At 48.9% G+C, this 12,567-nt stretch overlaps 6 protein-coding genes across 6 annotated transcripts; 2 read left to right on the top strand and 4 right to left on the bottom strand.

Moving 5' to 3' along the window:
* Window positions 1–482: 482 nt before the first annotated feature.
* DFL_004008 (uncharacterized protein) lies at window positions 483–3,255 on the top strand (the record flags this gene model as incomplete). The annotated part of the gene is made up of 8 exons (XM_067633032.1): window positions 483–505; window positions 567–1,912; window positions 1,965–2,039; window positions 2,113–2,598; window positions 2,654–2,789; window positions 2,845–2,935; window positions 2,992–3,089; window positions 3,159–3,255. 8 exons carry the CDS (start codon window positions 483–485, stop codon window positions 3,253–3,255), a joined length of 2,352 nt encoding a protein of 783 aa, XP_067491241.1.
* Window positions 3,256–4,191: 936 nt separating this feature from the next.
* Window positions 4,192–5,797, bottom strand: DFL_004007 (uncharacterized protein; the record flags this gene model as incomplete). Its single annotated transcript, XM_067633031.1, has 3 exons — window positions 4,192–5,471; window positions 5,546–5,696; window positions 5,768–5,797. The coding sequence occupies 3 exons, from the start codon at window positions 5,795–5,797 to the stop codon at window positions 4,192–4,194; spliced, it is 1,461 nt and encodes a 486-aa protein (XP_067491240.1).
* Window positions 5,798–7,218: 1,421 nt separating this feature from the next.
* Window positions 7,219–7,833, bottom strand: DFL_004006 (60S ribosomal protein eL43; the record flags this gene model as incomplete). Its single annotated transcript, XM_067633030.1, has 4 exons — window positions 7,219–7,282; window positions 7,382–7,546; window positions 7,696–7,726; window positions 7,815–7,833. 4 exons carry the CDS (start codon window positions 7,831–7,833, stop codon window positions 7,219–7,221), a joined length of 279 nt encoding a protein of 92 aa, XP_067491239.1.
* Window positions 7,834–7,906: 73 nt separating this feature from the next.
* DFL_004005 (uncharacterized protein) lies at window positions 7,907–8,349 on the bottom strand (the record flags this gene model as incomplete). Its single annotated transcript, XM_067633029.1, has 2 exons — window positions 7,907–7,929; window positions 8,118–8,349. The coding sequence occupies 2 exons, from the start codon at window positions 8,347–8,349 to the stop codon at window positions 7,907–7,909; spliced, it is 255 nt and encodes an 84-aa protein (XP_067491238.1).
* A 753-nt stretch (window positions 8,350–9,102) lies between these two features.
* On the top strand, window positions 9,103–10,822 carry DFL_004004 (uncharacterized protein; the record flags this gene model as incomplete). Its single annotated transcript, XM_067633028.1, has 4 exons — window positions 9,103–9,284; window positions 9,370–9,640; window positions 9,701–10,168; window positions 10,238–10,822. The coding sequence occupies 4 exons, from the start codon at window positions 9,103–9,105 to the stop codon at window positions 10,820–10,822; spliced, it is 1,506 nt and encodes a 501-aa protein (XP_067491237.1).
* Window positions 10,823–10,961: 139 nt separating this feature from the next.
* DFL_004003 (uncharacterized protein) lies at window positions 10,962–11,867 on the bottom strand (the record flags this gene model as incomplete). The annotated part of the gene is made up of 2 exons (XM_067633027.1): window positions 10,962–11,612; window positions 11,673–11,867. 2 exons carry the CDS (start codon window positions 11,865–11,867, stop codon window positions 10,962–10,964), a joined length of 846 nt encoding a protein of 281 aa, XP_067491236.1.
* Between the last annotated feature and the right edge of the window lie 700 nt (window positions 11,868–12,567).

The raw sequence follows: 12,567 nt of genomic DNA, 5'->3' as shown, positions 1-12,567 counted from the left end.
GCATAAATATGTGTTGCACCGGGGCACGGGGCTTATCGATAACCTTAAAGAGCGCTCCCGGGGCGACGATCCCCAGATGTTGGCAGGCTGTCGATGCTTGGCTAGCGCTATAGGTAGCTCTCAACTCAAAGGCCAGCCTCATCTCCCTCCCCAGACCGAAAGTCTCAAAACTGCGCTCAATCTTCAATTCTCTACCAGGGATTCACCTTTCGCCCCGACTTCGCATCCACATCCAAGCTTGTCACCACAGCTCTGATAGGACCATGCCTCCTATAGATCGGAGGATTCCCCAATTTCTACCAATTGCTCAACCTCCGACATCTCGCCATCCCTGGTAACATATCCACACGAACACGAAAGAGTGGTCACTACAATCCACTCACTCCCACAAACCTCCAACGTCTGTGACATATGATACTATTCCATTCGACCTTTGACTCTAGGGCCTCGATAGATTCGAGTCCCATATTCGACAAGTGACAATGTCTCTCCTTTACAACCAAGAGTCCGTGCCCCAGTGACCGTCGTCGAGTACCAGATTTCTAACTCTGATTTCTGTTTTCCAGATACGCTATCCACCAAGTACGAACGCGTTTCCTGGCATCCGTCAAAGATAGTGTTGGCGAGCGTCTGATCAATCTGAACCAAAATGTCTTCAATGTCCCAGGCTACAAGATCGCAGGCTGGCCCAGACCCTCGGAAACTGAGAACTATAACCGTCGAGCTTATTCCCCTCCCATACCCGCTGGCGGGACCACGGATTACTTTGCTGCCCTACCCAGATCGGCTGCTTTGGAGCGTCCGAAGATATTTGACGAAGAAGCGGACAGTGAAACGAGACCCATGGGAAAGGGTGTGGCAGCCGGTAGTCACGGCTCTCTCCGGAATTTCCACCAACAGTCTGACCAGCAACGCCCGATGGGCCAAGTCGACGACGATGATAGTTCGGATCTGTCTGATGAATCTGATGTTGATGAGGAAGTTGGCAGTCGGACACAGCATATCAAGTTCCCTAAGATGCCAGTCAGACAGCGTGCTGGAAGCTCTCCTACACATTATGCGAACCACGCAAACCCAAGGCTTCTTATAACCTCGCCCGGGAAATCTACTAGCTCCCGAACTCGAAGTGGATCTCATGGGATGATGGAGTACGAGCGTAGCAAGAGGATCACCGGAACTGATGATGATGCCCTCAACCTTCTTTCGCATCGTATCGATGAGGACACCCAAGCTTTCAAACAACTCGCACAACAACTGAGAGCCTCTCCAGCGACATCATTTCGAAACCAAAACGAGATTGATTTTGATAGCGACGAGGATCTCGAAGGTGATGATGATGAAGATGATGCTTCGACTATCTCAAGCGACTTCGCTGGTGCTGTGACGGCGAGCTCGACACTCATGGTATCAAATACAGGGACACCGCCTCCTTTGTTCAACGGGATACAAATGAACAAAGCATCGACGGCACTTCCTCCCCTCCCTCCACCAAGACCCATCTCGGTGATCCAGCCAGTCTCCCTTTTGACACAGTTAATCAAAGCAAATCAAGAGGAGATGCAGCACCCGTTGGACGTCTATACCAAATTTTCTGGAAAGGGAGATATGAAGGCCACCGGACCCGTCTTACGCCGCTTCGGCCAATCGACCGATTCTTCTGCACCACTGAGACTGCGAGTCTACTGTCCATTCAGCACGGAACGGCTCAAGTTCGTCGAAGTGATCGTAAAACGTTCAATTATAGAGGATGGGATAAAGGTAGAGACAGTTGTAGCTGACACGCTCGGATACATACTTTATCGATACCGCGAGGAAGACCGACAACCACCGCTCACGGAAGAACAGTGTAACGTCAACAAATGGAGCTTGCACATAATGGACGAGCCTGGTGAACCTGACGAAGACTTTCCTCGTAAGCACCCAAACTACCTGTGAATAATCAAGTCGTTAATTTTTTCGGCCAGCCCTGGAGCGGACGCGCGCGATATCCGCCTACCAACTCGAAGACCTTGTACTTGTTGAAGCATCGAAAGCACAATGTAAGTCAACAGAGGTGTTCGATCACCCAGCGCAAGATTCCCCTCCAGGACAAGATTCTTATAAGTATTTTAGTCGAGGAAAACGAAAGATTGTTCCCATCACCCAAGGTCGAACCGAAAGTCGAGCCGAAGAAGCCAACGACACCGGGAGGTACCGGTCCACCTTCTGGGCCGAACAGCAGCCCAGTCCCCGCCAAAGCGACACAAACTCCAACAAAACCTGCGGATGCACCACTCGTCATCAACCAATCAGGGACCAGACAAGGCGCTCTTTCCCATTTAAAGATCTTCTGCAACACCCCGGAGGTTCACGATCAAAGTGTTGTCCTCAGGATCACAAGCGATACATATATCGGAGAAGTTTTGGATAGCATCTGCAAGAAGAAGAATATAGATCCCACGCGGCATATTTTGAGAGTTCTTGGTACCACAACTGTTGTTCCATTAGATCGGATGGTAAAGGATTTGGACGGTAGAGGAGAGCTTGAGCTTGTCGTCAGAGGGCCTTTCGATCCCATTACCGATAAAAATGCGTCTCCTGGCGTGGTAAACCAGCAAAGTATGTTGAATATTCATATATACGGGAGTGGCATTGAGACTAATTTCTTCATCAGCGGGATCGCTCTTTGGGAAGAATGCTGCGAAGAGGCACACGCTGTTGTCGCAAAGTATCACAGCCCACGATGTCCTATCGTCGGCGGGGTACCAAAAGTTTACCGTTTGGAGAAAGATGCCAATGTCATTTATCAGGTACGACTTCAACCTATACCCCTTCGAGGCCAATGTTTACTAACATAATCCGCAGTCGCCACGAGCGTGTATTGGCTATTGACGGAGAATACGTTCATATCATGCCGTCAGATCAGAATAAAACACTTTTCGACTCTCCCAAAACAGTAAGCTATTTATCCCTTATCAAAGTAACCACGATGCCTACTGACGCATTTTACAGACGAGTATTCATATCAGCTCGATCATCGGCTGCAAACAATCCCGCAAGGCGCCCTTAAACTTCAAAATAATTGCCATGAAGTCCAGGGAATGGAAGCGGTAGGCATACCCACCTATTCTAAGCGCTCCTCTCCAAAGAGACACAATCCTAACACTCCAGTTCTTTAGATACGCCTTCGAAGCTATGAGCCCACCTCAAGCTGCAGATATTGTCGAAGCCATAAAGAAACAGATCTCAGCGTACAAAATGGATAAAGAGGCCTAGCCTGCTCCTAAGTGTGCTGGGAATTCTTGCCCGAAGGGGGATCGTCCGAACGCTATGTTCTACAAGGGTAGAACACAGGCGGAACCCAAACTTAAATCTAAGATTGAAAAGCCGAAGGATTTGCTTAGGGTTTTTAAGACGAGAAGGGGTGATGCTTTGATTTAGTACAAACCTTTGGGGATATCTACGATACCTAAGGTTTCTTTTTTGTTGACGCCCGTTTCAGGAGGGCACACAACTTTCGTTTTATTTTTTATTTTTATTTCAAGTTTATCTTGTGGTCTTTGTTCTTTGCAAAGTATTGAGCATTTGCGGGTCTATCTTTGTGGGGAGTTTTGGGTGCATAAAGAGCTCTGTCGTGGTCATGGATTGATGCTTTCCGGAGAGCTCTTCTGGCTGGATTATATTCTCTTTTTTCTTGTGATCACTTTGCGTTATGGTTTTGTTTCCTACGTGTAAACACATTTACTTCTCAGATAACCCATCGTTGGGTACCTTGGGCACCTAGGTAAGTACTCGGGGATTTCGAAATAGAATATGACGTGTATCCGTCAACCCCCGTCTTAGGTTGACCTCGCGTTCATAGTCTAAAAGAGTATCTAGGAACATGGAATGGAAAAATTTTTGTTGAAAAAGGACGCCAAAAAGTACGGCAGTGAAAAAAGCTGGGTATCATGTGGACGCCAAAAAGCAGAGAAATATCCACCGGAATCAAAAAAAAGGGGAGATCATGAAAATCCTAATCCTGATCCAACGCCAGTAAAAAAAAAAAAAGTATGCTAGACTAAAGTAGCTATCGCCTTCAATCATAGAACTCAGGCGCTAAAAATACACTATTCATTAAAAAAGAGGACTCGGGGTATGCTAATTAAACCCCACTAGGTCGCCTCGTCTGTAAGAGAAAAATCCCAAGGTTCGCCTGATATGACAATGAAATCAAACCTTCGAGTTCTTCAAAATCTCCACGTGCTTCTCTACTTCCTTCTTCGCGTATCCCATCCACCTCGTCTTCTCCCATTCACGGATTCTTCCGTCACCTGTGATTTTATTGTACAAATTTCTTGAGACGGCTTTGTTAATTTCGGCGAATTGATCGCTCGACATGTCGCCGGCGTGGTAGTATGGTGCCAACGCCAGGCGGACGAGTTTTTCGATTTCCTTCTTGCTTGAGAGGGATAAACCGGAGGGTGATGCTGAGTCTTGACGCGGTGGAGGTGATGATGGTTCAGCCGGTGGGCTATGGGGAAGCGTGACCTCTTGAGGTTGTTGGTACTCGTTGATTGGAGATGAGGGCGAAGAGTCCGGACCTTCCATTGGCGGCGTCAATGGGGAAGATGGAGGTAGGAAGGTGGGCCGGTTGCTTGAGATCGGACGGGGGAATTTTAGTCCGGCCATAGTGGATGGTTGTGGCTTGTCTATGTCGGCTAAGAGTGTGTCAAGGAGAGTAGGTGAAGATGGAGCAGGGTCTCGAGTGGCAGTGGGTGAATTCGACCCAGCATCCGCGCTTAGCCGTCTGGGTTGGGTGGCGGCCTCGACCGGGGGTGAGTCGAGATTAACCAAGGGCTGCGGGACAAGTCGTCGGGTTCTTGGCCGCTTGAGTTTCCGCTCCGGGACCGGCTGGGACGGAGATTCGGGTGGAACATCCTGGGGTTCTACGCTGGTTCCGTCTTCGCGAGGTTTTCTATCGGCCTGAGGAGAGGATGTTAGAAGCTTGCTAAGCCGCCTCTTCCGCGATGCCGCCGCGTTACTTTCGGCTGTTTGGTCTTGTGTTTCGTCCATTGGTTCTTCTTCCTCTCCTTCTCCTTCCTCGTGATGTTCGGGGTGGAGCAAGGCATCCTCTGCTTCTTCAAGCATGGCCCAAGCCTCTTTCTCTTCTACAGACATTTCCGGCTCCTTCTCGACCAGGGGCAGGCGTTCCAGAATACGAGGAACGGCTTCGTTTAAAACCTCCGCAGCTCCCAACCGTCTGGCAACATCGATTCGTCTGTTCCATGCATTTATATCCCGTTCGATGGGCTCGTCGTCTTCAGTATTAGTGCTGTACTCGACTTCAAGCGCCTCGTATCGGCCACCGACGGTGAGCCAAACTCTTTCCCAGGGATCATAGTTCGGACTTGTACGACTTCTTCTTCCGGCCGGGCGAGAATCATTATTTCGCGATCCGAGCGACGGACGTTCAATCACACAGGGCGGACAGTACCATAACCCCCGGGGAGCTGCCTCGATGCCAAGACAGTAAGTATGATACGGACTACGGCAGTCATCGCAAAAAAGCAGGAGATCTGAATACCCTGACTCATTACAGATGAAGCACTCGTGAGAGAAGCCTCCTCCTGCTCTTCCCCTATCATTTTCACTCGCTCCGGAGGGGAGGATGTTGTGGTCATTGCTTTCGGAGATTTGGGTCTTGTCGTCCACGATGTAGCTTGATAGCGGTTCCCCTATTATTGATCATTGGAATTAGGAAAAAGCACTTCGAGTAGAGGCAAAAAAAAGGAAGAAAAGGGCGTACCGGTTGGACTCGTGACAAGCTCGACAACATTGAATGCTTTCCGACATATCGGACAACTATTTGCGCGTTCGACCCAAGGCTTCAGGCAGCTGTTGTGCATGAAATGGGAACAAGGGAGGCGTGCCAAGAGAAACTCAGCTAGGTCGTCGAGGTTGTACGAGATTGGGAGGCCATCGGCGCCAGTCCGGGGGAGATTTTTGTCCGGCAGTTCCGCAAGACAGACGATACAAGGGTCCATGATAAAGTATAGGTATCGTCGCTTGGGACATGAGTTTTCGTTCGAGCGTATTGTTCAAATCTTTTCGTTTTCTTGGACTTGGAGGTTTCAGGCGATGGTGTTTTTCGTTAAGTATTTGTCTCTCGGAATGGCGTGGCACTAACGTTCCTGTCAGGTACGGGATGAGTTGCGGGGGTGGGAGTTTGTGAGCAAAGAGGGCCCGAGCGCAGAACAACAACGAGAGATTTCGAAGCCGAAGAAAATAAGAAGTATCAAGGAAACTCCGGTAGAGTTCTCCCCGTAGAGAATATGGATAATCGGTAGCGGGAGGGGGTTTGAATCCTTTCGATTCTGGCTTGGGAGCTGAGGATGAGCTGAGGTTGGAGGAAGACAGGTTGGGGACCCGGGGTATTTATACTTGGTGAATGGAGAACCCAAGCGACAGGACAGCGACAGGGTGTTGAACTCCGTTACCGATTCCCCCCCCCAAGAAATGGGCGGTCGCAGCGAAGACGCCAATTTGCTCATCTGACGGCCTTTCGCCATCTTGGGCTTTGAAGGGTCAAACATAACATAGCATTCAGGCTACACTACCAGGGAATTACGCATAAAGGGTAACCACAGGGCTTACAGTTACAAGATCCTTATAAGTTCATGCACCTCTGTAGATTAGGATGAGATTAGGTATCAGGCACTCTTTCCGGCTGAAGCCCATCACCAACACCTGCCCAACTGGCGAGGGTTGGGACGATTCATATCTAGATCCTGAAGAAAGAGTCTACGGTGGGCCCACTTGATTCGAACGGAAAAAGAGAACTAAGAACTGAAAAGCTAGCGAGTTCCTACGATCTACCTGAACTTGTTTCCATTTCTGGTCTGGAAAATCCATGGTTCGCAAATAAGCTATCCCATGTCCATGTCATTCAAAGAGAAAAAAAAAGTGGATGACGAAGATGTACACGAAAAGATAAGGAAAAAAAATTTTTCGGCGAGTACAGAACACCGATTGTAACAAAGCCATGCCCATTAAACAAAGTGAAAACCTCGTATGAATTCTTCGTCAGAGAGTAGTGGCGGGAGTCGTAGAGATGGATTATGGAGAATTGTGGGGGTGTGTTTTCATTGCAGCAATGAGATATTGATAATAAGTCTATCTGCGGCTTTTCTGAGAGGTCGAGGTGGGTATAGGAAAGAGGTTGTAATCAAAGAAAACGAAAGAGAAAAAATGCAACGCTTAAACTTCGGCAATTTCTCTCAGACGACGGATTGTCGAACGGGAAGCGGCGGCGGCAGGTGTTCTGTTAGAGATGATACGAATTAGTGGTCCGTTCTATCCGGTATAATTCCCTTTGAGATCTCCAGGGGGGAAGGTCGTTGTGGGAAGGAATCGAACGTACGATAGCAGGTAAGCACCGCCAGCGAGCTTCTTTCCGCAGCCCTTGCAATCCCAGATACCGACAGCAGTTCTCTTGACGGTGGTCTTGCCGCAGAAGGCGCATGTGTATTTCGAGTGCTGGCTGATTTCCATCTTCTTGACTTGCTTACGCAGCGAAGCACCATATCTGCAAAGTTCAAAGGGCCTCCATCAGTACGTTGTTCTCAAATATTGTTCCTCCATCTCATCTTTCCGGTTGTAAAAGCGTCGAATCCAGTTTCCTTAAACCGTTACAATGTCGCATTCTAAAGCAATCACAAGGCGATGATTCCGTACCTAACACCGTATTTACCGGTAGCGCCAACCTCTGTTGAATAAAACCCGTCGTTAGCATCATCCTCCAAAAAATCTCGCCACGGACGAAACCACCGGTCTCCAAAAGGTTGTCGACATACTCTTAGTTCTCTTGGTCATTTTGAATGATGCGTGTTCGGAACGGAATTAGATAATCGGTATATGTCGGGATGGGGAGGTTGAAGGTCGACGTCTACTTTGATGATATCAAGGGATCTAGATTGTAGGGAAGGTTGAGAAACACAGAAGAATTTCGCTTGGGTTAGCTCACCACACAAAATGAAAAAAAGACAGTCAGATCACGTGGGGTTGGCCCTGGGTCTTGGCTCGAAGAGGGCGGTTGGTGTTTTTTGGGCAAACGTGTTGCGCGCAACAACACCAACAATAACAACTCATTTACTCACCTGTGTTCAAGTAGATGTAGCCAAGGGGACCGTTAGGACGAACGAGTTCCCCGGATTCAACGCCTTGTTTGAGGACGGCCTTGATACGTTTATCGTGAATGAGGCCCAGGTATTTACCTTCCTCTTGAAGCTTCTCTTTAACCCAGGTGCTGATAGTCCAACGGCTTCGGCCGTCGTCTTCAAGTGATTTTTTGACGAGAGCAAGGTATTCTTCCTCAGTGGCTGTTTTCATATTCGATCGAAGAGGCTGAGATCTCGGAATGGTGTTTCACTTGATATGTTTGATGGTCTAGACTTGGTGGAGGTGAATGATGTAGTTATCATGGAGGTATTGTGAAATAGCTGCGGCGGAAGCACCTTCTCAGGTAACCCCTGCTCAGGGGCAATTACAGCATTCCGGAATGTAGTAGACATTCTTTGCTTATTTGGTTTTAGATGGTTCCCGCCACAATGAAGCGGGTTTACGCCGCCTTATCACCTAACGGATTTCTACCCTATGATATTGGGGCAGCCCAAAGATGCACAGGCTCTTCGTCCACCAACCAGCCGAAGGATCGGAGAACTAGCAGGTCAAATCGTGTTATGAGAGCACAGTTGCACAGCTAAGGCCGTACGGAAAACTATGAATCCGTTCACTTTGTTCTTTGGCTCCGTCGCGAGTATCTAATTCGTGAACGTATTGATTGTGCTTTTCAAGTTTCCAGATTCCGCCAAGATATAGACGTGGATCGTATGCCGTAGTCTATTCGAACGTCGTTGTAAAACACGAGACCCGATGACCTCGGGGCAAAAGGCGGAGTACATTTTATCCGTTCAGACTTTATACATAACGTGCACCTCCGGATTTGAACGAAGTCATTGCGTTGCTCCTGTTGCGACACAAGAGCCCCTGTCAGCTTAAGTAATCAGCTCCCAGCTTGTTACATTTTCAGCGACAACACACAAGCCGCGTCTTCCCCCCAATGCAATACCTAGATCCCATGCGATGGATTCTGCATCGGCAGCGTTACAAACGCTATTGGACTGCCTGCGCGAGCATGGCGCCTTACTAACCCGCGCGGATGTCGAATGGGCGTTTGATTCTGAAAAGAACGTGAAGCAGATCGAGGGGTTTATTCGGCGGTGTTTGGGGAAAGAAACGTTGTTGAGTTTGGAGGAGAGGGAAATGTATGCATGGGTTCCACTTTTAGATTGTTTTGAGTGCATTTTGGGAACGTGTGCTAATTTGGTGGCTTTTATTTTATTTTATAAGATATGAAGGGCTCAAGTCTACGGATTTGTTGTCTACTACTGCTCCACCGTTGAGTTCGAGAGCAGCGGACGATGAGGAAGTTGAGAAGGAGCTTAAGGCTTTGGAGTTTCAGAATGAGGTCCTTAGGCGGGATATTAGTCGTTTGAGTCGGCTTAAGTCTGAGCATCAGGCCAAAGTAAAGACTGAGACGGCGTATCAGACGGAGTTGCTACAGAACAGGGAACACCTTCAACGTTCCTATGCATCCGAGAGGGATCAAAATGCCGCCGCTGTACATCTTTTCGAATCCGTACTTTTTTTTAACCCGTTGTGTTAACAAATGAGGGTACAGATAGACGACCTGGAATCCAACTTCCGCGCCAGCCTCTCGGACCTCCAAGGCGCCACCGGAAAACTCGACTTCACAATGTCCGCCATGTCCGAAATCACGCGTAACGACGACAGACTGCTCGCCAGATTACAAAGTACCATCTCGGATATCCTCCTCGCCAGTGAAAGGGATGGAGATGAAGTAATCTCCGCTGCAACCGAATATGCAGAAATGTTGGCTACGCTTGAAGAACAGATTATAAAGACTAGAGTTGATAGGACGTTTTTGGAGTATGTTTGTGACGAGGAGAAGCATAGGGAGATGGAAGGGGCGCCGTATATCGATCGTGAGGAGTTTGATGAGTTGATCGTGGAGGTGGCGGAGGTGGCGGGGATGAGGGCGAAAGAAGGGTTGTTGGAACCGATTTTGGAACATTTGGTGGCAGAGGGGAAGGGGAGGAGGGGGAGCATGGCGGTTAGGTGTGCTTACGTGGGTCTCATTTTCACACTCTTACCCAAGGTAGGGGGGCTTATCTGCTGACGAGGTTGGAAAAAACAGATCTTGAATACATTATCCATTCTTGACGCGAGGAATAGAGAAGCCGAAGCAGAGATCTCGAATAGGAATAACATGCAATACGTATCCGGGCGTATGCAAATCTTATTCGACCTCTCGATGCGAGATTTCCATGAAGCGATGCAAGCCCACCATCGAAATCTCGTATCTCAAGCAAAAGCACCCCCAGTACCCCAACAACAACCATCAGCCATGGATGAGAAACTAGCGTATTTGGAAAGCAAGATATGGAGGTCTATGGGTATTGCGTCGTTAAACCCCGAGGAAGGGTTGGCGAAGGCGATCGAGGGGAGGACGGGAAAGTTGCAGGCCAAAGAGGATTTGTACAAACAGCTTTGGGGGACGCATTTGAAGTATTTACAGGAAGGGGAGGGTGTTGTGAGGGGTCTTGGGGGGTGTGTGGGTGAAAGTGAGGGTGGCGGTGGTGGGAGGTTGGGGGTCGTGGAGGAGAGGGTCAAGGGGATTAGTGCGGAAGTTGGGCAGATTGCGATGAAGGCTAATGAAAGGGAGGCGGCGAAGATGACGGTTGTAAACGGGCTGAAGGAAAGGGAGGCGTACGGGGCCTGATGGTTCAGGCAGGTGTTGGGAAGGGACGGGTTATACATGAAAGAATCGTGGCCTTCGTGGCCTGGATTTCATAGCCAATTTGCGAGAACAGATTATATTACATTAGATGATTAGAATAACTGGCGACGAAGAAATTAAATCAAGCATCCAAGCAAGCAGACATCCACGAGGTCCAGCCATCTACGGTACCGCTCTTGACACTTCCGCTCTGCACGGATACCTCCACACCAAATTCCTTCAGACCCTCCCAAGTGATTTTGTCAGAGGTTTCATCACCAAGGACTCGATCCAAGTCTTCGTCGTCATTTTCTCCAGCTCCGGCGTTCAAGAGTCCCTTTCTCTTCGTTTCCTTCATCCTACTCAATTCCGTTTGGAGTAGATTACCGATCTTGGTTGATGGAAGAGCCGTAAAAAGATCATTTTTATTACACGCGATTAACAACGGAATAGGCTCCGTGGAAGTCGCAGACTCGGATAAAATCGCATATCGCTTTTGGATAGCCAGAAGAAGCTCGTAGAGATATTCCGCGGTATCGGTGATTCGTGCTTGTGTGGATAGAACAGCGGAGTCGAGGACGTAGATTACTCCGATGCAGGATTCGGTGGGTTGAACGATCGTGTCTATGGCCGTGGAACGAAGCTTCGGGTGGCCCGGAGTGTCTTTTATGTGGAATGGTTTTGTGGAAGAGCCTTCGTCTTGGGAGTCGGCGGGTGAGAGGGCCAACGGGAAGAGTTTTACTGTTGCTGGGGCGGTGGAAGTTTGGGTTGGAATGAGGGTTTTCTCTTGGAGCTGTTGAACATATCAGTCGGGAATTCTACAATAATCATGGAAGTTACAATGGAGACGTACGTATAGGAGAAGGCTGGTCTTCCCGGCATCTCGAGGACCGGCGAAAAGAATGACGGAAGACGGACCGGATTTTGAGCCGGATGCGAGCAGTCTACCCAGAACGATCGGGATTATGACGACAGCTAGGAGGGAGATGATGAGGATTGGAAGGGATACTGGGAATCCCAGGATTTCGAACGTCGGAAGAATCGTCATGATGGAAGAGGGAGGGATTCGGATTGTCGCTGACGACTCGACGTCTTTGAAGCTCTTGGTGGGATGCTGACGATATGCTTTTTATAGCAGAGACATGGTCGTGTGTTGACAAGGACACTTTGACGGAAAATAGCGCCACAGTTACCCGTTTATTCATGCTGGAAGCTACCAGAGCTATGGGAGCTACCAAGTCGGTAGGTGCTTAAGTAAGTGACCGCCGGCCAGGTACATGTACACCTCCGCCAGACTCGGGAATAAAGTACGTTATGGCGTAGGCTAAGAAGAGGATCGATGCTCTACGAATTCACGATACGAGGTTTAAACTTTGTCTCGTACCCAGACCTTACATACTATAATCCGACGGGCGCGCGACCTCGTGATCAACATGTTGTATCCTCCGGATCTAATATCTGCAGCTGTGCGGATAATTTATGTATTCACGACCTTGTGGTTAAGAGATGGCAATTCACTAGGGATTCTGCATGCCAACCATCGAGACGGGACACCCCCGGTCACTCATCATTGCAAGCTCAGGTTCGTCAGTTTTCTGGACTGGATCCTTACTGCGCACTGCCTGACTACCTTCCGGGTGCCTTGGTGGGATCGTTGGACTCATCGAGAATGATAACATAAAGATATGGCGCTGACCCTCGCCTGGACAGTCCTTGGCTTGGTGCTCTTTTGTATGAATCTGAATCTG

This window comes from Arthrobotrys flagrans (genome assembly GCF_004000055.1).
Source record: "Arthrobotrys flagrans strain CBS H-5679 chromosome Unknown unitig_0, whole genome shotgun sequence".
In the NCBI taxonomy this organism is placed as follows: domain Eukaryota; kingdom Fungi; phylum Ascomycota; class Orbiliomycetes; order Orbiliales; family Orbiliaceae; genus Arthrobotrys; species Arthrobotrys flagrans.
Note: the sequence above shows the minus strand (reverse complement) of the source record. Positions and strands in the feature narration are given on the sequence as shown.